The sequence below is a fragment of the Daucus carota genome, chromosome 3 (assembly GCF_001625215.2).
Source record: "Daucus carota subsp. sativus chromosome 3, DH1 v3.0, whole genome shotgun sequence".
Classification (NCBI taxonomy): Eukaryota; Viridiplantae; Streptophyta; class Magnoliopsida; order Apiales; family Apiaceae; genus Daucus; species Daucus carota.
The window spans coordinates 55,825,330-55,851,556 of record NC_030383.2 but is presented as its reverse complement, the minus strand read 5'-3'; the positions used below and the strand labels follow the sequence as shown (position 1 = coordinate 55,851,556).

At 34.6% G+C, this 26,227-nt stretch overlaps 3 protein-coding genes across 18 annotated transcripts; all 3 read right to left on the bottom strand.

Annotated features, from left to right (window-relative positions):
• Positions 1–1,556: 1,556 nt before the first annotated feature.
• Positions 1,557–10,648, bottom strand: LOC108210464 (serine/threonine-protein kinase SAPK7-like). Of its 7 annotated transcripts, none has more exons than XM_017381756.2 (9): positions 10,216–10,646; positions 9,966–10,040; positions 9,748–9,849; positions 9,579–9,632; positions 8,556–8,648; positions 8,388–8,480; positions 6,782–6,886; positions 6,593–6,691; positions 1,557–3,478 (listed from the first exon to the last, which is right to left on the bottom strand). In XM_017381756.2, exons 1-9 carry the CDS (start codon positions 10,333–10,335, stop codon positions 2,390–2,392), a joined length of 1,830 nt encoding a protein of 609 aa, XP_017237245.1. In that variant the 5' UTR covers positions 10,336–10,646; the 3' UTR covers positions 1,557–2,389. The 7 variants fall into 7 exon arrangements, with proteins under 7 accessions (XP_017237245.1, XP_017237249.1, XP_017237250.1 ...); XM_017381760.2 differs by having other exon boundaries at positions 9,986–10,040; positions 10,216–10,645; XM_017381761.2 differs by having other exon boundaries at positions 9,986–10,084; positions 10,216–10,290.
• A 2,553-nt stretch (positions 10,649–13,201) lies between these two features.
• LOC108211173 (serine/threonine-protein kinase SRK2G-like) lies at positions 13,202–17,379 on the bottom strand. Of its 2 annotated transcripts, XM_017382699.2 has the most exons (10): positions 16,531–17,379; positions 15,503–15,631; positions 15,352–15,426; positions 15,137–15,238; positions 14,974–15,027; positions 14,748–14,840; positions 14,567–14,659; positions 14,263–14,367; positions 14,080–14,178; positions 13,202–13,930 (listed from the first exon to the last, which is right to left on the bottom strand). In XM_017382699.2, the coding sequence occupies exons 2-10, from the start codon at positions 15,620–15,622 to the stop codon at positions 13,367–13,369; spliced, it is 1,305 nt and encodes a 434-aa protein (XP_017238188.1). In that variant the 5' UTR covers positions 15,623–15,631; positions 16,531–17,379; the 3' UTR covers positions 13,202–13,366. The 2 variants fall into 2 exon arrangements, with proteins under 2 accessions (XP_017238188.1, XP_017238185.1); XM_017382696.2 differs by having other exon boundaries at positions 15,503–17,379.
• Positions 17,380–19,014: 1,635 nt separating this feature from the next.
• Positions 19,015–23,342, bottom strand: LOC108210419 (serine/threonine-protein kinase SRK2G). 9 transcript variants are annotated; one of them, XM_017381689.2, is made up of 14 exons: positions 23,242–23,342; positions 22,723–22,888; positions 22,562–22,636; positions 22,252–22,356; positions 22,080–22,133; positions 21,892–21,984; positions 21,720–21,815; positions 21,306–21,512; positions 21,118–21,216; positions 20,519–20,797; positions 20,324–20,428; positions 19,712–20,224; positions 19,490–19,623; positions 19,015–19,355 (listed from the first exon to the last, which is right to left on the bottom strand). In XM_017381689.2, the coding sequence occupies exons 2-14, from the start codon at positions 22,837–22,839 to the stop codon at positions 19,325–19,327; spliced, it is 1,908 nt and encodes a 635-aa protein (XP_017237178.1). In that variant the 5' UTR covers positions 22,840–22,888; positions 23,242–23,342; the 3' UTR covers positions 19,015–19,324. The 9 variants fall into 9 exon arrangements, with proteins under 9 accessions (XP_017237178.1, XP_063945569.1, XP_017237181.1 ...); XM_064089499.1 differs by having other exon boundaries at positions 22,723–22,867; positions 23,242–23,334; XM_017381692.2 differs by lacking the exon at positions 23,242–23,342 and having other exon boundaries at positions 19,490–19,617; positions 22,723–22,959.
• Positions 23,343–26,227: the final 2,885 nt, after the last annotated feature.

Below are 26,227 nucleotides of genomic sequence, written 5' to 3'. Positions count from 1 at the left end.
TTTAAATCTACTAAATTTTGTTTATATATAGAGTGTGAATGTATATATTCTTGGGTTATAGTGGCTTTTTTTGTTTAACTAATGAGTTTCTTTAATATTTCATACTCCATATAGTGAAGATTTGTGTTCAGAAATTATTAAATACGGTTCAAGATTTTATTAATGTGTAATACTTTATTATTAAAGTAGTTTAGTTTTAAATATAATGAAATTTAAGGGCGAAAAAATCAAAAATAATATTTTTACAATACTTTATAAATTTCAGAATTTAAGTTTTGGATAAACCCGAACAAACCCGAACCCGATCCGAAACCCGTGGATTTGGATTTGGATTTGATATTTGAAACCCGATTGGATTTGGATTTGGATTTGGATTTTAAAAATAATTTGGATTTGGATTTGGATATCTCAAATATCCGAACCGATCCAACCCGTTGTCATCCCTATTCATATCGTATCAGGGGTAGCTCTTCATATGCCGAGGGAAAAACTGTGGTTCAACCTAAATATTTCTTCCTCATAAACCGAAAAAGTAAGTTTACTTGGAGCAATCTATATAGTCTTAGCTATTCAATGTTTTAATTCCTAGTGTTGATCTGCATCTACGCTCCAATTATTTTATCAATTCATAGACCTTTCAACAAAACATACTGGTTCCAGATGCTGATCACTTAGATCAAATGAATGTGATTAATTTAGATGTTCCTGGACTAGAGTCTTTTCTGCTGCACGCACATCAATTATGGATAAACTGAAGTTTCCTATTTGTTTTGAGTAATCGGAGTCTAAAGCTTTTGAATCCAGAACCTTCCGGGAGACCTTCAACGTGCAGCTTAGAAGCTGTTGAGTTTGAAAATGCAATAGGTCAAGTTCCATGTACCTTTCTGGCGGATGCACATCAGACACTGATGGATCAAAACTTGTAATTTGTGCTGAGCTGTTGAAATCCAACGGTTGGGAGTTTTGTGATTCCAATAGCTTTGAACTTGTAGCAATTCCTGCAAATGTTACTGGCTGAGAGACTGATAGATCTGAATGATTAAAATGTAATACGTCTGACTCCTTAGGCATTTTGGCCTCACGCACAGCAAGAAGAAATGAATCCAACACCTCTGGATGTGTAGGTATTCCCTCATAACTTCACGGCTCATCAGGTGTTAGATCAAAACTATAGGACTTCAATTATTTTGGTATTTTACGCCTTTTTGGACGCCTAATTACTGACTGATATGGTGATAGCTCCAGATGATTGAGATGTGACCGGCAAGATTCTATGGACCTTTCGGGAAAACACAAACCAGATATGGACTGATCAAAACTTGTAGCATGTGCTGGATGATTAAATCTGATTTCTCTAAATCCGAGAATTATTTTGATCAAAATCTGGTTCAAGAAACTGTGATAAATCTGCATGATCGTTATGTAACTGGTTTGGTTGCGTTAGAGACCTTTCTGGTGATCTCAGCACACCCGACACTGGTGATGATACGGGACCTTCAGGCTTCATGTTTTGTAACATATACAAGTCCTATAGACCTATACACACTAGTCTTAGCTCTGTGTTAGCACTAAGAATTTTCTTTCATCAATAATTGTGGTTATAGATTGTATGAAGATATACGCGAGTAGTTGTAAACTTGTAATACAAATAAATAAGAACTTAGAGACTTATTGACTCTGATGTGGATGGATCAGTTTGAGTAAAAACGCATATACTAAACATGGATTGATAAATAAAAAATTAGCGCCAAGCCGATGAGATGGTTGATGGATCTGTATGATCAGAATCGAACTGTGATCTCAGCACACTAGACAATGATGGTACAAATATTCTTTCCGGAAGCATCTCAACAGAGAACACAAATTTCATATTAACATCTCAACCAAACTCTACAAACGCCATCTTCCAGTGTAAAGGCTACTGGGCAAATTCTTCTGCAACTGTTTCTATTTCTGGTTCGATTACTTATTATTTGTCAGTAATTTCTGTGTTTAGTTCATGATCCGTGGCATCATTGTTTGAGTCCAGCAACTTTGCTTCTCTTTACCAGGAGAGAATCGATGCTCAGAAGTCCAATATTAACAGCCTACCTCCACGGGCCACTTTGAAATGAAACCTGTAACTGAGATACTCAACACTTTGAGAGGCATAATCATAGAGAAGTACATTTCGTGTCCACAACACAAAAGAATTTTACTTGCCTATTGATACCACATAATTTGTATGCAAGAAATAAACATGTTCTGTACAACAACTAGAACATCATGTATCAGATAAGTCTTCAATTTGTTTGCCTACTTGACTTTCTTATTTTCATAAACTTCTGAATCTTAAAATCCGTAGTCATCTTTGTACACCACCTCAAGTTCCAAATTCTCTTCTCGGTAATCATTTTGCTCTTCCTTTTCCCATCCAACCCCTCCAATCAAAGTGGAAACAGGAGGGTAGAGGCTTTTCTGCTGAATGTACGTTATAGATGGATAAATCTAAATTCCCAATTTGTGCAGAGTCAACAGAAGATAGAACTTTTGAATCTATGGGATCTTCTGCATGACCTGGAGCATGCAGCTTAGAAGTTGATAAATTTTGATAGGAATGCAATTGCTCAAGTACTACAGACTTCTCTGCGCTGCGCACATCAGATATTGATGGATTATCTGATAGTTGGGAGGCAAAATCTAGTGATTGCATTAGATACTCTGATGCTTCTGTGGGATGTGATACATTTGACTTTATAGACTTTTCAGACGGACGCACACTAGAAATAGATGAATTTTTTATATTTGAATTCCTAGGATTTCCTGCAAATCTTGTGGACTGAGATGCTGATGGATGTGACTGATAAAAATGTGATACGTTCGACTCAATAGACTTTTCGGCCGAACGCACATACATTGTTGAATCCCCTTGTATTGAATTTTTACCCTTTTCTGCATAAGTTTCTGACTGGGAGACTGCTGATTCTGAATGAGAGGAATGTATTTGGTTTGTGACTATAGACCTTTCAGGCATACGCAAACCATAAATTGATTGATCAACAGTTGTAGCTGCAAGTGGTGATGGATCTGTATGATCAGAGTGGAACTTGTTTGGTACTAGGGACCTTTCTGCTAATCTCACCACACCGGATACTGACAAACTCTTCGATCTGTATACCTCCTTCACTTTCTCATCATACTCCTTTTCTTCCGCCACCTCATACTCATCTTCTTCCTCCACCTCGAGTTTCACATTTCCTTTTTGGTCTTCATTGTTTTCTTTTTCTGCCCATCCAAACCTTTCAATCGAACTGGAAACTGGAGGAGATTGCACTGCAGGCTTCCTGGCTTGTTCCACGATCTCCATGATGCTCTCTACACTCTGGAGGAAAACTGGGTCGTCTCTACTGTAGTATATGGCTTGGTTTTTAACAGTTAGCTCCCGGGCCAAGTTAATTAAAAACCATGGGTGGTTATGGATTTCTTGTATCGTGATCCTCTGCAGGAATAACAAATTTTGGAAAGTGATAGGATTAATCATCTTTTCAGCTCCAAGGAACAATTTTAATGATGCAGAAACCAAACAAAAAAAATAGTTTTGCAGGAATTAGTTTAATTCTTTAGTAAGGCTAATAAAAAATGACTGTTAAATAATATGATCTATTTAAGGACTCCATCAATGTTGTAGATGAGTTGACTACTTAACATGGTATACAAGGAATCTCAGTCCTAGTCCTCCCAACCACATATGTTTAATTAAATTGTTTGTTTGTCTGTTTGGTCTAATCTCATGTACAGTAAATGGTATGCTTGAGCCTATACATATTATTCATAGAACTGCAAATCTGCAATCAGCCTGACTTTTCAGAATATATAAAACCAGCCCCTGAAGTGTCCAAAGAGTTATAAAGTAGTCCTAGAAGCTTAAGAAACTCTCAAAACAGTTCCTTGAGTTTCTAGAAATCATAAATCTGCCCCTGCAAATACAGAATCTTCGGAATCAGCCCCCGAAATCTCTGAACTTTTCAATAGGCACCTCTAAATCCTTGTTTAAGCCATGTCTAACTACATAAACTCACAAATTGGTGGAAGATGATATCTATTTCCTTGAGTAGGTGGAAGATGATATCTATTTCCTTGAGTATGAATGTAATTAGTTGCACTACCAAATTATGTTTGTTATAATGGAGACATGTTATTTGGATATGATCTTAAATTGAACGAGTTAGATAGATCCTATTAGATCAACAGGTGTTGGTCCTCACTATCAATATATTCATGATTAATGTCCTATATATTAGGATCCGGAAAAATGGCCCCAAATAACATTTACTAATGCTACATCGTGTAGCATTTTGTATATATATACAAAACGCTACATAACCTAACATAACGCTAGTTTATGTAGGTTAACCCTAGCAGAACGCAACATCGTGTAGCGTTTTGACGGGGTTAAAACACCAAAATGCTACACGATCTACCGTTTTCTTCCCAAATTGAAAACGCTAGATTATCAGGCGTTACTAACTGGTATTGGGGGCAATTTTGTCCAACTCAGTTATTCTGGGCATTACTTCCAGAATTTATGAGATATGAGGCCATTTACACGGATTGGATTTGGATCAGATCACCTATAAATCCATTTAATTTTATTGGATTTGGATCGGATTGGATCAGCTTCAGATTTTTAAAAGGTTAATCCATATTTGATCCATTTATATTCTCAGATAATCGGATCGGAATTCGGATATCCATATAATAAATTATTTACTTTTAATATTAAATATAAAAAGTAAGAATTTTCAAATATATGATGTCAAGATTTACTACTTAACTTATTAAAAATTCTCAACTTTGATGATAGTTATTGACAAAATTCACCTAAAATAATCATAAACCTATGATAATGATGCAAAATTTAATAAGTTAAACTAAATAAATTTATACATCATATAAAGTCTTTAAAGAGGAGTTTAACTTGAGTAATAGAATATTTTTCTTTATATTTATATGCAAGATAATACGGGTCAATGTGTAATTTAAATTTTATTTACTTCTTTAGTCTCATTATAAATGTCTTTTTTATATATATAAAAAAAATCCCTATTTGAGTTTCGCTTTGCCAAATATATTTTTAAAGATTATTTTTATATCATTAATTTCCAATTTTTGACTAATTTGAACATAATAATGACTCAACTCCATTTAATAAAATTTAATAGGCAATTAAAGAAATAAATTTATTTCCTCTATCTCAAAATAAAGCCTTGTTACTTTATAATAGTCAAGGTGATCGAACTTTGACCATACAACTTTATCTGAAAAATACACATAGATAAAATATTCGTTCGAATAATATATAACTAAAAGTTTCGTCGTTATATAATATATGTAATTGTCGGTTGGGGTCGCGCTAGAGAACCAATCCTTAAAATAGAACCATTAAACCACTAAGGTTCTGCTGCAGAACCCTGTATTTTACATAGATTTTCAGGATCTAAATCTAAATACATATTTTGTTTGCATCGTTGTGTGTCCAAAAGTAATTTGAATATTTAATACATAAATAAGACATTTTTTCCATGTGAAGTTCTGCTGCAGAACCCTAACTAATACTTAAAATAAGGTAAGGGTTCTAAGGGTTATATGTCTAATAATGGTTCTATGTGGAACGTGACCCGGTTGGTTAATTAACAATCAAATTCTGATTAGCTTGACTAAGTTAAGTCGAAACAGAACTATTATTTTAAGAGGGAGTTAATATCCCACTGACAATTTTTTAAATGTTTGATCTTATAAAAGACATCCAAAAATAGGACGGGAGTAGCATGTTGAGTATATAAGTATTAAATATTAGGATGACACTCAAAAGAGATTAATTTCCCTGAAAAATAGTATGTTTCATACCTCATATTTATGTGCTCTGTTCAGTAATTTTTGCTTGAGTTACACTCGTAATTACCTTTCTGTTTACATAACTCATCAAAATTTGATGAATCATGAGAAGTTTCTAGTTTCTAGTCTAGCGGGATTTTATATGTGTTCGAAATTCCCTATGGGCAACGTATGAAAACATTTACAGTATAAGATAACCAATTGGATACTGGTGACACAATAGTCTATGAAAGGGGAAAGAAGGAAGCATGAAGAAGAAATTAGCATCTGATATGTAAATTGTAATGAACTCTCGGTTGTCAATGATCTCCAATCTTAAACATATGTACCAAAATTCTTTTCTCAATGACAGTGAACATACTCATCAGAGCATCTCCTCCAAAGTACTGCTAGTTCACTTTCTGAATATAATATAAAGGTTGACTATTACTAATTTGGTGTGTTCATCTCCAACAATACTCTTAATATCCACTTTTTTTAAATATTCTTTTTTGTCATGAACAATTTGAATTCATAAAATTACAAAAGAAAGTGAAGAGTGAAAGATGTATCTTCATGAGTATATTATATAATGTTCGAAAAGGTGAGACTTGTATAGTAATATAAACACACAACAAGAGTCTCTTATAGCAACATATTTGTTCTCACTTCTCAAATATTAACAATTTTAACTTAAGAGGCAAGATAGAGAATAATTCACTGAAAAATGAAAACGTACCCTACTCGCTGGAGAAGTGAAGATGCGAGAAAGGATATGCTTGCATTCTTCAGATATGGGAATGTTAGCAGGGATCTTGTACTGGGCACCCAGTATATGCTAGCGAGGGAAGAAAAAACAGCACTTTAAGACAGCAAAATACGATATTTTATGCATTCATGATGCATAAAGATCTAATGAAAATTTTACCTGTGTAGTTTTCTCAAAATTTTCAGGCTCCTTTTCATCTTCAAATGGGTATGCACCAAATAGCATGACATATAATGTCACTCCACATGACCAAACATCTGCCGACTAATATTAAAAACTTAATAATATACAATTCAAAATTCCAATTAAGCATTTCTTCGAATACCTTCAAAAATCTTGTAACTTAACATGAGACGAGAGATTCCAATATTCCACTTAAGTAGTTCTACCACTCAAATAGGATTTTGACAAATCCGTAAAATATAGGGATGTTTAACGAGGATTTTATTAAATTTTTTTAAAATTGTATACAACCAAGATTCTATAATTCCAGGGTCATTCAGTCAAAGACTTCAGGGTCTTTGAAACTGGTAATATTCAATCAAATTGAAATAATAATAATAATGATAATAATGATAATAATAATAATAATAATAATAATAATAATAATAATAATAATAATAATAATAACAATAATAATAATATTGGGTGATATTAAAAGAAACTTGGCGACTAAGGATTCTTATAAATTGGTGGATTTTTTTGGATCTCATAATATATTTCAAACTATTACAACACCAACATAAATAACATAAGAGTGTATTAATTATAACTCTGACATATTTCAATAACTTCATATGCTAAGATACGATATCCAAATTTTATGTCCAATGTTATGTCTAGTCTGCATGTCGAGACTTCATAAATGTCTTAAATCCTCAAAATTTTTATAAATTTATATTGGATTTTTGTAAATTATAGTTAAAACCCAGAATCCATCAAAATGGATCATTTCATAAAACGAAAGTAGAAAACCCTTAATATGATGGATTTGGGGGATAATTGCAACTCTGTGTCAATCTACACAACTCTGCAGCAACTCAGCATAGAATCAAATTATCCAAATTCTAAATCTGATTTGATTTGATTTTCTTAGCCAATTAGAACCTACTTAACTACTTTTTCTGCTGTATTTGGTAGAGTGGAAATGTAAAAGAAAAACTAATACTTGTAATTGAAGACAATATTGAGAAAAATGGAAATTCAGGTAAAGGGAAGGAACCAATGATGTCTAGATTCTTGTTTGATGTCTACGCAATTTTGCAAACTCTTATGTTGTATTTGGTTGGGATGAATGAAAATGGAGGAAATGGAATGAGATTTGATTTATAATTTAGTTGAATTCATAATAATTTCATTCCTTCCACCATTCCATTAGCATCACCCTTAACTAGAGCTCAAAGCCTCCATTTTGGGAAGGAATGCTCCATTCCTTATCATACCTATTTTCTACCTAAATCTTATCATACAAAATTTGTACTCACTAATTTTTTTTTCAAAGTCTTCCCTCATACACTCTATTATTTTATTTTATTTATACTCATTCCATTCCATTCCATTCACCCCAACCAAACACAACATTAAAGAATGGAAATCTAGAAACACAATAAATTAACTCTACATATTGGTCATTGTGCTTATATTAGATAAACACTGAATTAAGATGCATAACCTGTTCTGTCAAAAAAAAAAGATGCATAACCTGTTCTTATCGATTATACAATCTAAGCATATGTTCCTAGCTACCGGATAGATTAAGGTTTACCTTGCCGTCATACTCTGTACCAGAAAGAATCTCTGGAGAAATGTATCGCAGAGTGCCATCAATTGATTTAGGTTTTGAATGAAGCAGATATGTCTGTACAAGATATAACAAAGTAAGTGTCCATAATTTCTAAAAAACTGCTCAAACAATTTTTAGTGAAACTTATACCTTCGAGAAGCCAAAATCACATATTTTCAGTCTTGGTGCATAGCTTCCATCCAACAGAGAATTGGTCAGCTTCAAGTCCCCATGGCATATTTCCTGCAGATTTAAAAAGTAATCAGCATGATGATCTGTTACAAATTAATGATATTTCCTCAATAATAGGTGTCGTACACTTGGTGAGAATGGAATGCAGAAGTAGGGAAATGAAGAAGAAGAATGGAGCATTCTTTCCAAAACATGTGGAGTAGAAGTTTAGTTTAATTAGTTTCGAATGGAATGAAGGAAGGAATACAAGTTTTAAACATTTCCACCAATCTCCCTCAAATAAGAACACAAATTTATTTCATTCTCATCTCATTTTATTCCATCCAAGTGGACACAACCTTTAAGTTTGGATAGAATAAAAGTTCACTTACAAACTTATAAACATTTTCCCAATCTCCCTCAAATAAGAGACAAGTCTCACAAAGTAATACTCCCTTCGTCCTTTTTTCCATGTCCCTTTTGGGAGAAAATAAAATTGTCCCTTTCTCTTTTCAAAATATAGTTTTGAATGTTTTTCCTTAGAATACCCTTGAAACACAATTTCTAATATTTGACTCATATACATATACACACAACTTAATTCAATTCAGTGCAATTATTTGGGTAGACAAGAAAATAAAAAACTCAACTAACATTTTTTGTAAATACGTAAAATTTACAAAAGGGGATGGAAGGAGTAATTCATTAAATGGCATCTTGCCGGCTTGATGGCACAACCTTGATGAAACAACGAGGTTGTAGGTTTTACTGTTTAGGTGCTCAACTTGAAGCTATTTTACCTTTTCTAAGCTCTGAATGGTGTAGATGTAATGAAAGTACATACTGACCTAGTTGCTAGACATAACTACACAAGGCTACCAGACAAAATCATTTCTCAGTTGATTCTTGACTTTATTTGTCTTCTGACCTGAAACTTATACTACATGCATATGAGATGAACAGGTGCAGAAACAGAGGTAGTTCCTAAGAGATTTTCTTTACCATGTGATGGCAATATCTTACGGCTGATATTAACTGCTGGAAGAAGTATCGAGCCTAAAAGTTTCGTGCAAAAACAACAGCTGATTAAAAGTTAATGATGGTAATATTGCAAATTAAACGGATTCTGACAGTTGACTAAATGTTGAAATAGTATTAAGCTTAAAAATACCTCATCTTCGGTGAATCTCCCTTCATCTATGGTGCGTTGGAAGAGTTCTCCTCCGGCAGCATATTCCATCACAATCACAAGGTGGGTAAGTGTAAGTATCACCTGTAAATGAGAAGCCCACACCTAGAGTGAGTTGAGTACATAACGTATTACAGAACAATAAGTCATAAATTGTTTTCGCAATGGAAAATGATAAAAAAAATAATAAAAAAAATTGCCTCCTGGAATTTTATTATACTTGGATGCCAGAGTGATCTATGATTAATGATCTCTTGGGCAACATCCTCATTTATCTGAAATTTTAGAGCACACAATAGAAGTCATCCAGTGAAGAAATCTGATCAATTTGAAAGTGTGAAATATTAACAACCTTGTCTACAAAAAGTATATATATCAATTTTTATACATATTACAAAGCAAGTAAACAGAACTATCATGTAAAAAAGGAAAAAGAAAGTTATAACGTACATTGTGTCCTCTTTCAATGAACTTCATGGCAACCAGTTCTTGAGTTTCCTTGTTCCTCATAAGCCTTGCGAAACCGAAACTCCCAGCCCCGATATCCTTGACAAACTCATAATCTTCCATTTTCTTTACACTACAAACCCGGATCCTCAATCTTTTTGTCGTGAAGAAAAAACAAGTGCGCAAAGAGTCTCACGTTTGAGTTTGTAAACATGCAATCTGGGGAAAGGCAGCTGTCCAAAATGATATTCTCCTTTCCACTCAACTACCATGCTTAGATTTTGATCAAAGGGGCTTAGAATAATGCAACTATGCAGTGTGAAAGGGTTGATATTGTGAATGGTAAGATCTGACCGGTTCTACAAATAATTGAGAGTTGGGAATGAGATTTCTGACACTGCGTGAACATTGATGATGACAAAATGTACTACTCAGCTACTCTCTCCGTCACAGCGATTCATTATTTTTGGTCTGCGCACCGAGATTAAAAAATATATATAAAGTCATGAAAAAGAAAGAAAAGTGGTTACTAATTTTAATGTATAAAAAAAAGATAGCAGAGTAAAATTAGTGTGAAAAGAGAGTAAAAGTAGTGTGAAAAGGAAGGAAATGTTGGAAAGAAATGGGACCCATTAACTGTTAGTAAGTTTTGAAATGTAAAAAATTGGATAAGACACCCAAAAAGGAAACGGTAAATAATCTGGTGGGACGGAGGTAGTAAAATATACGGTTAAATGGCGTTTTGGTCTCAATTGACCCGAAACTTTCAGTCATATATTGTACTCTTAAAATTTTTAATTTAGGTCACTAATCGTTACACTCCGTTAAAAATTTGACGGAAAGCTGACTAAGTTTCGTGACTTAGCTTAAATAAATTCATCGTGGCATGTACAGTTAGCTGAATCGACCTTTTGGTCACTTAACTGACTACAAATTTGCAATCGGGTCATCAAACTTCAAAAATTTTCATTTAGGTCATTTATCATAATATCCGTTAAAAATTGGAAAAAAAAAAAGAATTAAAAACTATCACGCAGCACTTTTTTTTACTCGAATTCATATATTTAATAATCTATTTAAAATAGTTGACTAAAAAATTAATAATTAAATATATTAGTAATTTGCTTTCTTTTTGTTGATAAGACTTTTACTCTGTTTGGCATAGATGTTACCGAGTTTTTTTCCCCTAAAAATCAAGATAAAAATTTATTTAATGAATCTAAATTCTAACTTTTCTGAATAATAACTTTTAGCTTTAAAATGTTTTTAGGAAAAATATACCTCCTATGCTTTTAGGAAAAGCAGACCCCTAAACTTTTTGAAAAAACTGCTAAGTGTCATAGATTTTAATATCAAAGCTGATAAAAAAAAATTTGAGTAAAATGTAAAATGATGACCGAAATTGGCTAAAGGCCATTTTTCTGATCTTTTTTCCTCAAAAAGCGGCTCTGAGCCATCTTTGTGATGAATTAAGACAATATATGGTCACAGTATTGCAACTTTGAATTTCCTACCACTAAAATGACAAAATGAATAAAGTTCGGCCACTAACATATTCTTTACACGTAATATTTCAACTCAAATAAGTAAATATTAAAAAAAATATCAAACAAATATATGATTTTTATGACATTACTTTTTTAACAATAATTTTGAACAACAGAACAATTTTTAACGAACATACCATTATATAATTAGTACTGGCTTGTAACTAGTGTTCATAATTCGCGTGATGTATAAATTTTTTGTTTGTTATATATATTTTAATATTTTTTATATATAAAGACATATAAATATAAAATAATATGTGTTTTTCAATTAAAATATTTTCAAATAATTAAAGTATTTTCAAATAATTAATAAATATATTTGATTTAATATATTTAGTAAGAGACCTCTTGTGGCTCATAACATGGTTCTAGAACACTTTGAGAACCCTTTTTCACGTTTGATCCAGAATCAAACATAAGATCAACTATAATATTCATACTCTCCATCCTGTGTTCTTCACAACTTTCTTTCTATACTCAAGCAACGTTTTTTCTATATTCAAGCAAATTCTCATGTTGTTAACCACTTTCTCCCATTAACACCTTTATTATAATCTTTCTTGCATCCTTATAACAATCTTGGCAGGACAATAGCTTACTCTCGAGAGTAACTGCTGGAAGAAGTGTCTAGCCAGAAAGTTTATAAGAAAACAGAGTTCAAAGCAAGTGCAGTTGAGCTAACATTTAATTTCTTACCTTGGGACCTCTTTCCATAAATTTCATGGCAACCAGTTCTTTAGTTGTTATGTTCCTCATAAGCTTTGCAAGCCCAAAACTCCTGGCACCAATGTCCTTCACAAACTCATAATTCTCCATTTTCTATAAACCTCAATCCCAGATCCTTGATCTTGTTACAGTAAATAAAACGCAGCAGAAAGTCTCACATTAGTCCTCAGAAGTCAGGAGATTTATGAATACATGCAAAATGAAGAAAGGCAGCTGTCCGAAATTAATATTCACTTCGTCCCCCTTAAACTTGCGTATTTGATTCTTTTCATTTTGTCCTCAAAACTAAACTAATTTATTGTCAAACTGGCTTATACTATGCAATAGTGGAGATACATTTGGATTGACATTGCTAATAATAAGATCCGACACAATTTAATATTATGAAGATTGTATTTGGATTGACATTGCTAATAATAAGATCCGACCCAGTTTAATATCATAATGATTGTTTAGGAGATTGACATTGAGTTCAATAGAGTACAATATAAGCACCTTTTATTTTGTTAAATCAATTTAATAGAAGAATAATGGAATGGCATAGTCATGGCTCCGCCAACTGCGCCCCTGGCTACATAGTACATACTGATTATTAAACTTGTCGGCCACTTGACACCGGACTTTACTTACTTTGTATTAATTTTATCTTTAATACTTCTATTACTTACTATAAAATGGAAAACATTAAGTAATAGAAGTATTAAAGATATGATCAAGCGAAACTAAAGTATAGTGGCCAACAACTTTAACAATTACTTTATATAGCAGAGTCGCGTCATTTTTTGACCAATTCATCTGTACTTAGCAGTATTCTTATTCAACACATCTTCCATAATATAATATCTTTTAGATTATCAAATCAATAAAATTTTACAGAACTATTGGTACCACGAAATTTGCAGAAATGCGTATGTGAGAAATAAAGATGTTCTGCACAACATCTTGATCATTTTGTTGCGGCAAATACTGCATTTGTATGCCTCCTTAACTTGATTATCTTCATGTTCCTTATTCATCTGCTTATCTTCATCAACCTCCTTAACTTGTTTATCTTCATAGACCTCTTTTACTTTCTTATCGTACTCTTCTTCTTCTTCTTCCACCAAATGTTCCACATTCTCTTCTTGCTCATTAACCTCCTTTGTGCTCTCTAAGCGCTTGGAAGAAGAGGCTAACTTTTCATTACTGTTGTAAATGCCTTTAGCAGCTTCTGGTTCTTTTCCTGATGGTTGGCTCTTGATCTCTGAACTAATAATAACTGAAGGAGGATTCATCGCTGGCTTCCTGGCCTCTCGAACAATTTCCATGATGCTCTCCAAACTTTGGGAAGAATATGTCGAGTTATCGTTCCAGTAGTAAATGCCTTGAGCAGCTTCTGATTCCTTCCAGGGCAGGTTCTTTAAGAACCATGGGTGGTTCTTGATTTCTTCAATTGTGATCCTCTGCAGGAAACTTGGAACTTTAAAAGTGATGTAAATAATTCTCAGCTCCTTTAGAAATTGAACAAGAACTATTAAAATGTTATGATTAAAATGAAGTCTACCCAATATCCTTACTAATTTAATTTACTTGATTGCAAAATAAAACGTACCCTACTTGCAGGAGCAACAAGTATGCGCGAAAGGAGATGCCTACAATCTTGAGATATGTAAACTACGTCAGGAATCTTGTATTGAGCACCCAGTATACGCTGAAGAGGATGAGAAGTGCTATTACAATGCAAAGAAAGATCTCATAGATTACAAAACTCAAAGAAGCCTAAAGGAAATTTCACCTGCACCGTCTTCCTATAATTCCTGGGCTCCTTTTGGTCTTCAAAAGGGTATGCTCCAACTAACATAATATATAAGGTCACTCCACATGACCAAACATCTGCCATCTGAAAATAGTATTCACTAAGTTGAATAAAAGCCTTCTTGTCTATAATCTATATGCATTCATCTTCTTCTTTCAAGAAAGACAAGGATGGATTTTAAGTTCCTTCGTATCCATGTTCTGTGTTTGTTCAGTGTTTTGACATATACATAAACCAGAAGAGTTTCAAGATAATGTTCCTACCAGCAGAGTTTAGAGTTTACCTTGCCACTATATTCTGAACCAGAAAGAATCTCTGGAGCAATGTACCGCAGAGTGCCAGCAATCGACTTAGGCCTTGAATGGAGCATAGATGACTATGCAAAGATATAATTAGGAACGCATTAACGCATGTCAAAGCTTAAAAGGTAATAGTCGATCTATAATTATTAGCCATTTTTGTACCTTTGAGAAGCCGAAATCACAAATTTTCAGGATTGGCACAGGGCTCCCATCCAAAAGAGTATTAGCCAGCTTCAAGTCCCTATGGCATACATTCTGCCAAATATAAAAGCCAAAATTACAATTTTTTTTTTCTGGAACAACACCTACATTTTCTAAGCTGTGGATCTCGTGAAGAATCCACATATGACCTAGTTACTGAACACTAAGCATTAAAAAGCCTCTTTACCCTGAAATGACAGTAGCTTACTCCTGAGATTAACTGCTGGAAGAAGTAACGCGCCTGAAAGTTTTATAAAAAAACCAAATAGCCGACCAAGTTTGAAGATACTGCAAGCCTGATTGAGGCAACTGACTGAATTTTGAAAACTTGGTTACCAAATTAAACACACCTCATTTTCACTGAATCTCCCTGCCATTACAATGCGATCAAAGAGCTCCCCACCAGCAGCATATTCCATCTCAATCACGAGGTGTGTAGGCGTAAGAAGCACCTGAAATAATACAATTCGCCAGCATCAGTTGAGCAGATACCTCATTGCCATCACACAAGAAACCACGAAACATTAACAATTACACTAGCAGTAACTGATTAGCAAAAACTTACCTGCTTGAATCTTACTATATTTGGGTGAATGAGTGACCTATGATTAATGATCTCTCGCTCAACATTCGTATTTATCTGAAACAAAAGAACAAATTATTTGCTAATTCTGTCTCTACCATATAACAAATTTAAGCTAAAAATGATTCCCTACCTTGCTTCCTCTTTCAATAAATTTCATTGCAACAAGTTCTTGAGTTGCCTTGTTCCTCATAAGCTTCGCTGAGCCAAAACTCCCGACGCCAATGTCCTTCACAAACTCGTACTTGTCCATTTCTTTACACTTCAAAACTCAAACCCACAAAATTTTGGAATCAGCGAGTATAGGTTTAAAGCAACATTATCAAAATATCTACCATCAAATTTCAACATCAGTGCATGCTGAATGCAAATAAATACAAATTTATCTGCAGTTCACAAATGACTGGATATTTACTTCACGATAGAGTTTAGAGACAACACGAAATGCAAAGACTTTCATAGTTGCCAAAAATGCAACGCTGAAAAATGCTATTAGTATTGACTTCACAAACTTATATAGGAATCGAAGTCATATTTGTTCAAAAAATAATAATGACGTATCCTTTTTAATTATGGGGGCAAAAATAAAAGACAATACAGGCTGATGGTAAATTAAATTTTGATGTGAAAAATTCAAAACAATTTGGAAAGCATTATTCAAGAAAATTTATCACTCAGAGGTCCTTCTTTTATTGAAGAACGTTTGAAAAATTAATGAAATTTAATTTTTTTGATAAAAAATAAAATACATTTCTAAATATTAGGCTACAAAATTTCCACAAGCAAAAGTCTAATATCTTGGTATACTTCTTTTGCCAACGGTCAGCAAAGTCCACCGGCCACTGAACCGACCACAAATCGTCGTACAGAAGTTCCACCACCGCCAGAAAAACAATAATCGCACTTTCTTTCGGCACGTGCTCCGGAAGTGATAGTCATTTTGATAAGAATTAAATTCAAAGTTGTGGCCAAACTTTACACTAATTTTCAAAACGGTGGCCAGACTTCCAAATTTTCAAAAACGTGACCCAACTTTGACTCCGCTTTTTAAAAGAGTGGCTGTCGTTAAAGAGACGTTAAAAACTTAACGTTAACTAATTTGAACGGTTTTTTTAAGGGGTATATTAGTCTAATCCTTATAAAATGTAACAATCGACATACTTTATCATTCTAAACCCCAGTTAAGAAGAGATGCACAAATATGAAGATGCAAGTGTAAAGCTGAGATTGGGGTTGATTTCCAGTGGGTTTTGAACTGTTGTGTTAAAGAAAGTGGGTGTTTATTGTGGTGCTTGAGTTGGGTGTTTCTGAAAGAAGGTCGAGTGGAGGGGAGCAGCGGGTGTCACCACCGGTTAGTGACGATCGCAGATGGGGTTTGGAATCGGGGCGACCGGCGACGGCGCTGTGACGGTGTTGGGCGCTGCGACGATCGCAGATAGCAGGGCTATCGGGTTTAATTGAAGTTAGTGGATGGATTGTGATTGTGATTCTGATGTGGGTGATCAGGGTTTGGTTGTTCGATTTGTTTTGGTTTTGTTTCGTGCAGGTTTTAGGGTTAAAGTTTTGATCTTTGGCGTTTTGAGTTTGGAAATTTTGGGGTTTTGGATGAAAAGGAGTTTTGGAGTGAGTAGTGTTTGATCGCCGAGTGAGTAACGACGATTGAATTAGTGATTTCGAGGGGGTTTTGTATGGAAACTCAGAGCCGGAAGAGGGTGGAGGCTACCTCATCAGCCCCTAATTCGTCATCATCTGGTCCATTGTGCAGTTATGTTGAGGGAGGGACGGAGGGAGAGGGAGATGAGGCTGATGGTGGAAACAAAACCCATTTTTACCCCTGTTTCCGTTAGTCCCGTTAGTGGCTTTTAACGGCAGCCACTCTTTTAAAAAGCGGAGTCAAAGTTTGGCCACTTTTTTAAAAATTTGGAAGTCTGGCCACCTTTTTGAAAATTGGTGTAAAGTTTGGCCACCACTTTGAATTTAACTCTTTTGATAATTCTAGTTTCATTTCTTCGCTTTAAAAAAGCTAACTCGAAATTTTTTATAAGAACACACAACTAGAATTAATTTGATTACGCATTCGATTTTTTATAACAAATTTTGTCCAAATAAAATATTACTCTCTCCGTCGTCCCCTGTGGTTGTTTACGTTCACTGTTTGCACGCATTTTGAGATTTTGTAAAGTATAGTTTCACAATTTTTTTCAATAAAAGTTTAAATATCAAACTTTTATTCAGAGAAAAAAAATTTGAAAAAAACTTATATAACTATACTTTAAATAAGCGTGGAAAAACGTGCCAAAAAATAACGTAAAAAAATAAAAGGGACAGAGGGAGTAAATCGCAAGAAAAAAATTTTTGTGAGAAAAGTAATGCATCCAAAAACAATACCTAACTTTTTTTAAAGGTAAAAATACCCAAGTCAATTACAAAGAATGTATATTACATTGTTAAACTCTTTAGCCTTGGAAGGCATAGATATAAGCCGTAGAGTTTAGCCAGTTTGTTATTGCACAAACCTTTCTGTCGAACAAATTCGTGGTTAGATGCTGACAATTTGTACTAATTCCATCATTTTATTCCATTCAAGTGAACTAATTCTTGTAGTAATTAGTTTGGTACGAGGACTAGGGACCTTTCTGCTGAACGCACGTCAGATATGGATAAATCAAAATTTCCGTTTTGTTTCAAATCTGTAGAACCTTGGAAGAGACCCGCAGGGTGCAGATTAGAAGCTGATGGATGACAATGATAAATAAACAGTTGGTTAAGCTCGATAGACCTTTCTGTTGGACGCACATCAGACATCGATGGACTAAAATTTGTAACCTGTTTCGAGGTTTTAATAATTGATAGTTCCAAGTTTTGTAATTCGTTTGGCTCTATAGACCTTTCGGGTGAACGCACAGACATCGACTGACATGCGGGTGAGTCTGAATAACAGGAATGCAGCACGTTCAGCTCTATAGACCTCTCAGCTGAACGCACAGACATCGACTGAGATACTGATGGATCGGAATGATAGGAATGTAATAGATTGAACTCCATAGACCTCTCAGCAGAACGCACACCAGACATTGACGTATCCAGTAGCTTTGAATCAGTAGGCTTTCCTGAAAATCTTACCGGACACAACTTTTGGTCAAGATTTGCAGTATGTACTGGAAAATACGATTTAAATTGCTCCAAATTTGAAGAAGTATGTTCCTGACTAGGCCCAGAATGCAAGTGGTTTACATTCACAGAGCATTTTCGTTGTAACATCAACTGAGGAGACAACGTCGATGAGGGATGAGTGGCGTTGGCTATAGGTTTTAATCCTGCAACTAATCCAACCTCATCTGCTCTATTTTTCAGATAATTTGATCTTGTTCTGGCGACCTTTTTTCTAAACATTCTTCAAGAAATGAATAGCAAAGTAGGCTTTCCAGTAAACTTCATGACAGCCAGCATATATTACTTGAAACGTTTTATTCTACTAGATTTGAAATGGCCTAATCATGGCAGACTTTTGAGGCCTTGACTTGGTGAATCGGTGTTGGGATTGAAATGGGGACGAAGGTTCTGCGCACATAGCTCATCATCATATTTGTGGGGGACCGAAAGTGACTCTGATATCATTTATTAGATTTATAGAATTGAATAAAATGAAGAACAAAAGTGTATGCTTATATAAAAGTTTTGCAGACTTGTTCTGTATCAAGCATTACAAGTCTGACGACGAAGCTTATATACATTCCAAATGACTAATTTAAAACTTATCTATCGTTCTAATACGTTTCTAATTATTCTAACAACCATGGTGTAGCAATACTGATAAGTTGAAAATAAATCAAAATAATATCTAATCAACTTCTAATTATTGTCAGCAAATACAGTGTAATAGATGCCAGACAGATAACATGAGCCAAGAGGATCCGACCAACCTTCTAATTCTGGTTTTCGCATTTTGTTTGTGTTAGAATTCATCTCCAAAATCATGTATCCACCTGGGCAGGGCAGTAGTAAAGCCAAACCGACAAAAAAACAGGGAAAATGTATAAAAAAATGACCACAAAACCATTAAGGTACCACCTGATACATAATTTTTTTTCACAGAATGATGTCGATGGATTAAAATTACCTGTCCTCGCAGCCATTGCCATTGTAGATGCTCCTGGGCGACATCCTTGTTGCATTGCCGCTATCATCTGTATCCTCGTCCATCTCGGTTCTATCATCTTCGGACTCTTTATTGGCTCCAGCACTCCCCTGCAGCTACAAAAAAATCACACTAAAAGTATATTAGCAAAAATGAATAGAACTCCATGTAGCAAGATTTTATTAATTGAATCTCATCTTTTACCTCTTGTGCACGGGCTTCATACTTCTCATACTTCTCGTAGATGTCAGTGAGTATGTTACCTACCAATTTTATAACCTCTCCAACTATATCACCTGAAAATGTGGATGTACTCTGACTATTTGGGTCCGCAATCTCCAGAGCAGTCCGAGCCAGGGTTGTGACTTGCTCGTATGACGGTGGCCTAGTGTACATGGCCAGGTTAGCTTGGGCGTTTTGGAGAACTAGGCAAACCACTTGCACAAAAACTATGTCTGGAATAGCAGATGGCTTGGCAAGTCCAGTATTTGTATTCCAAGAGCTGTCCCTGCTCTCAGAGTGATATCGAGCTGCTAGATCAGTAAGGAGCTGAGTTTCTGGAACGCGAGACAAACCAATGCGTGGGCTCTTCTTCGTTCTATAATCCTCAGGAACCATTGCGTGGATCCACCACTCCATCAATTTTGTCATATCCTCATAATAACCAACTTGAGTTAAATAATTATAATTCTGGTCAAGAATGTTGGCATATCGAACCTGCACATATATATATCTGAGTCTTATTAGTAATTATCGATGTCAGCTAAACAAAATATAACTGCCATTAGCAAAATATACTAATTTATCTGATGATACCGCAATTTCCATACTAGCCGGATTTGTGCATATCGGTGTTCTGTTTGAACTGTATCTTGTGCGTTTTCTTGGATGTGTCATGTAAAGCTCATCGCTGACCATCTTCTGCATCATTTGAAGCACATTACAATCATGCAGACCTGTATTAATCTCTTAATTAACCATGTTTATGTGTTTTCTTTTGTAATTATATACCTCTTTGGCTTCCCTGTCTTGAGAATCTTTCAGATTCTGTTCTTTGTCATCATTGTTCTGTTTTTCGCTTTTAAACCCTGTAATTGAACTGAAAACTAAAGGAGGATTCATCGCTTGGTGCCTGGCGTCTACCACAGTTTCCATGATGCTCTCGACACTCTGGGGAGAAAATACTGTGTTTTCTTTTCTGTGGTAGATACTTTGAGCAGCTTCAGATTCCTTCCATGGCAAGTTCTTTAAATACCATGGGTGGTTCTTGATTTCCTCTATTGTGATTCTCTGCAGGAACAACAGAATTTGATCACATAAAATCATTTTTCAGCTACTGTTGTTGAAATTGTACATGAACCACAGAAACACTATGAAATATCATATAGAAAAAATAATTTGAACTATTTAAGTATATCCATAAGACTTTAACCTTTTAGCTTGACAATGGTGAAGATCAACAAATTTAAAGTACAGTGGCTCATAACTAGTGAAATATAAACAAGAATTGCATAAAGCGAAATGAAGGAGGCTTGAACAAAGTTGTCACATTGACATCACCCAGGGAGAAGATACTTATTCAAGATACTTGATTGCACGAAAAAGTATACCCTGCTTGCAGGAGCAACAAATATGCGAGAAAGAAGATGCCTGCAGTCTTGAGATATGTCAACAGAGGCAGGGATCTTGTATTGAACATTCAGTATACGCTGGTGAGGGATGAAAAGTGCATTTTAGGACACAACAAAATGTGATTAATATGAATTTAAGGTACTTATGAACACAAAGAAAACTTTACCTGCATAATCTCACTCAAGTTTTTGGAATCTTTCTGGTCAGTAAAAGGGTATTCTCCAACTAGCATAAAATATAATGTCACTCCACATGACCAAACATCTACCAACTGGAAAGCACTTAAAATGTCAAATTGTAATCTCCTTTTATCCATGCATTTTTCTTCTCCATTTCGGAATAGATTGAAATATAAGATATTATGTCTTCCATTCTAGATAAGGAAAGGGAGTGAGAGGCACTATTATGCAAAATTCATGATCAATGTCTCTGAAATATTGAACATTTTTAAAAATGGACAACTAAAAAGACCACATTCACTCTGTTTTTGTGTTAGCCGAATTTTCCTTGTATGAAAAATCTAATTCTTATTGATTCCACAATATGAGCATAATATATACAAGCATAGTTCAAAAAGTACCTTGCCATCATATGTATTAGGAGAATGAATAAGCTCTGGAGGAATGTACATTAGAGTGCCCACAGTTAAATCAGGTGCTGAATGGAGCACAGATGACTAAATGAAGACATATAAAAGTGAGTAATCTTTTAAAGAAAATTTCAATAACGAATATGGACCAATATGTTTTTACCTTTGAGAAGCCAAAATCACAAATTTTTAGGATCGGCACAGAGCTCCCATCCAAGAGAGTATTGGCTAGCTTCAAGTCCCTATGACATAATTGCTGCCATATATAACGAGAGACCAACATGATTCAAAAGCAGATGAAGGTATGAAAGCATGCATAAACAAATGCAGTTCCTTAAAGATATTCTTTACCATGTAATGACAATAGCTTACTCCCGAGATTAATTGCTGGAAGAAGTGTCGAGCCTGAAAGTTTCATTGAAAAAGTACAATAGCCACTGAAAAGTAGAAGATGGTACTATTGCAAGCCAGATTCAGGCAGTTGCAGACACGTTGAAAATTTCATTAACAAGATTAAACATACCTCATCTTCACTGAATCTCTTTCTAGTTATGATGCGGTCATAGAGCGCTCCTCCAGCACCATATTCCATCACAATCACAATGTGGGTGGGTGTACTCAGAACCTTCTAATCAAAAAACAAAGCCTAGAGTGAATACAGTAAAACTTTCTACCAACAAACATGAGCAATGTCGATATCAGAATTCTGAAAATTACAGGGCTGACGCCTGACATATTTCATCATAGATTTTCCGCTGACTATTTAATATTAGCCAGGGCAGTCACTGCAAACGGTACCATAGAGAGTTATGTTTATGACAAAAGATACATGCCTCCATTAAATTCACTATATTTGGGTGCGCGAGTGACCTATGATTTATGATCTCTCGCTCAATATCCTCATTTATCTGCAAGTAAAGAACAAATAACTGAGATTAGACCAGCGAAAACTCAATCACTCTGACAAGTTTCAACTCATAAGAAAGTAACCAACCTTGTCTCTTTCTATAAATTTCACAGCAACCAGTTCTTTAGTTATCTTGTTCCTCATAAGCTTGGTCAAACCATAACTCCCAAATCCAATAATCTTCAGAACTTCATACTTGTCCATTGCCCTTTGACTTCTTCACATCCTGAATCTGAAATGAAGTATTTGAAATCTGAAAAAAACTGTTATCCAGTTGCATGTATGAATAAAATAAAGAAAAAAGAATGTGCAGGTAATGATAAATGGATGCAGGCGGCTGTCAGAAAATATTAATTACAATGAAATTAGGTAGGCGTTGACTTTGTCATAAGTCAACTGATAAAATTGTGCTTCAGTGAGGGAAATGAGGAGAAACAACAGTTAGAATAATCTGCATAACAAATTATCAATGAAGGTACATAGGCTTTGACATTGTGGCGAGTTGTGTTCTTGTCAGATTTTCGCGCTGAGATCAGTTTCTTTAACTCTTTAATAGAATAAAAGGCTGAAATGAGTTTGAATATCAGTGAATGTAGTGATCTTTACCTAGTTTAATTTCTCTCTTGGAATTGCAATGATGGGGTGTTGTCTTCTTGATGTTTTGTTTGCGTATTTAGAACCTCCAAGACTATAGCAACTCAGATCTTGTGAATTAAGCAATCACCTTTGTTTTAAAGATTTAAAGATGCTACTGCATAACTTTGACATTGCTCTGCCAGGGTTCTTTCATTATGTCATCATAATTTTCTTTCCTTCAAATTCCGATAAAATATTTGTGATTAACTTCTGGTATATAGGGTTGAACAGTGAACATTACCAAATACCAACGGCGTGTAAATTATAAGATGGTTGAGGGCACTGTCCATCGATAAAAATAGCTCAAGGTATCATCCTACTATCTCAAAATAATAAGGGCATGGTAATGTCAAGAGGTTGCGGATATTATTCAGAGGTTGTAATGAAAAATCATGTGAAGTAGATCTAGAACTTTTCAAGTCTTTTTGATTCTAAACTATGAACATTGTAATCTGTTTTCTGCATCCGTGGATCGTTATTTTTCTGGTTACAAGGTTGTTGGTGTTGGTGCTTAGGATATGAGAGATGTAAGATTCTACAATTAGTATGTTTATTATGAATGAGGAGAAAGTTTATACTGCAAAAATGTTGATCAATGAGTACATAAATACAAATAAACATACACAGAGATATTTTTAATTCAGTTAAAAAAACCAGTACGACGATTTTTATCCAGCTCATCACCCACAAGGACTGTTGCTTGAAGCCACCATTCTCTTGACTCTGCCATTTTTTCATGATTACCAAATTCAGTTAAATAGTCGCGATATTGGTCAAGAAGGTCGGCATATCGAGGCTGAACATCAGAATTTCAATGTCAATAAATACACTCTCTATCAATTACATGAAATGAAGACTATAATGCGTAGAAAACTAATGAAATAATGATACCGCAATTTCCATACTAGGCAGACTCGTGAATTCTAGTGTTCCTTCTGTTCTTTCTTCTGAGAGCTTTCTTGTATGTGTCTTCTGAACCACTTCCTACAAAAATAAACATGTTAAACACTTAAGAATTATGCACACATGTATTAAATTTTTTTGATAGCCATATGATAATTATATATTTTTACCTATCTCCATGTACCTCCACTCTTGCTTATCATACTACCATTCTTCCTCCACTCGACTTCCCTATTCTCTTCTTCGGTGTCATCCACATTCTCTTCTTCATCATCATCGCTCTTATAATCATCCACTGGAGGATGATTCATTGCTGGCTGCCTGGCTTCTCCCACAAATTCCATAATGCTCTCCAAACTCTGTTGAAAATGCGGAGTGTTTTTTTTTTTTTAGTAAATGCTTTGAGCAGCTTCTGATTAAGTTCTTCCAAAACCAGGGGTGTTTCTTGATTTCCTGGATTGTGATCCTCTGAAGATAGATTATATTTAATATGTGGTACGAAAAATTGAATGCTAAGATATCAAAAAGACAAGATTCTGCAGAAAAAGTGACTTGGATTTTTAAGTGAGGCAGTCAGGCAGATAGTTGAAGATACTGTTTTGTCTCTGGAAATTATATGCCATAGTATGCTAAATAATTGTATTAAAACCATCTACTGACAAACCCCAAAGTCGGTATTTAAAGAGGCAAATCATACAATTAGCTATCAACTAGTGCAAGTACCATGTTTGCGGAAGCAACAAATATGTGAGAAAGCAGATGCCTACAGTCTTCAGAGATTTCAAGAGACTCAGGGATCTCGTGTTGAGCAACCAGTATACGATTGTGGGGAAAAAACACAATAGAACTCGGCCAGTAAAATAATGCTGGATCAAAATTTTTGATCCACATATCCGGCTGTCATTTTTTATGACAAATCCCATCTTTTAAGTCCTAAATTTTCAGCAAAATGTAGAATAATGTGTTCCAGCACGTGTAGTTCATGATTTACCAGCCCATCATATTCTCTATGTAAAAGAGTCTCTGGAGCAATGTACTTTGCAGTGCCAACAGTTGATTTAGGTTTTGAATCGAGCTTAGATGACTACGAAAAGTTATAATGAAGCAAAAATTAGAGTGTAATAAAATTTTGTCACTTAAAGATATCACAATAAGAAGAAAATCATATTCCTAATTAAACGCAATTCTGACTAATTGGTATTTAGGCAAGTGTGCTCCGTTGTAGACGGATCTTATGTTCTCTCCTTGTAGTAGCAACAGGGGAAGTAATTTATTAAAAACATCTGCTTTTGATGATTTCAAGTTAAAAAAGGAAAAAATATGATTATCTACTTGCTATAAAATACCATGTGCTGAAAACTATAGATTTTTAACAGAAATCTGCTAAATTCCACAGTCACTACAGTTATCTGAAGTCCTGTGACAATCTGAGATGGTATACTTGCAACCTTTAAAGAAAATTGATAACCAACGACAGAAAAGCAGTTGCAGAATTAGAAATATACAGATTAGTGATTATAAATTGAGAGAGGCCGGCTGTCAAACAAATGATAAACAACCTTGAAGTTAGTTAGGCGTTGACATGAACAGCAGGGTGTAGACATTGTTATTCGCGGGTACCTTTTCAGATCCTATCTATGTCTGGTGACAACTCGGTCTGGGTATTTATTATTATAGATGACTGGATCTTGTTCAGTAATTAAATATATTCTTGATCACTCTTATAGGTTGTACAATCATCACCTAAGATGTTCTTAATAAATTTTCCAACAAATATTGTTCTCTCTTTTAGAAACAAAATCACATACAAAAAAAAGGTAGTTCTCAGAACATGAAAAGCTATAACTTAAATCTAAAGAAACTGTTACAACAATCACCACAGCTTTTATAATGGTTGCAGCAGTTTTCGAAGCTAAGGCTTGCAAATAAACTTCCTAATGAACATGCTGGTTGCTTGATGCTACCGATTTATATGAAAATAAATTGATTAGGTAAATTGCTGTAGCTCTAGCCTCTAGAGACCTTTCTGCTGAACGCACGTCGGAGATTGATA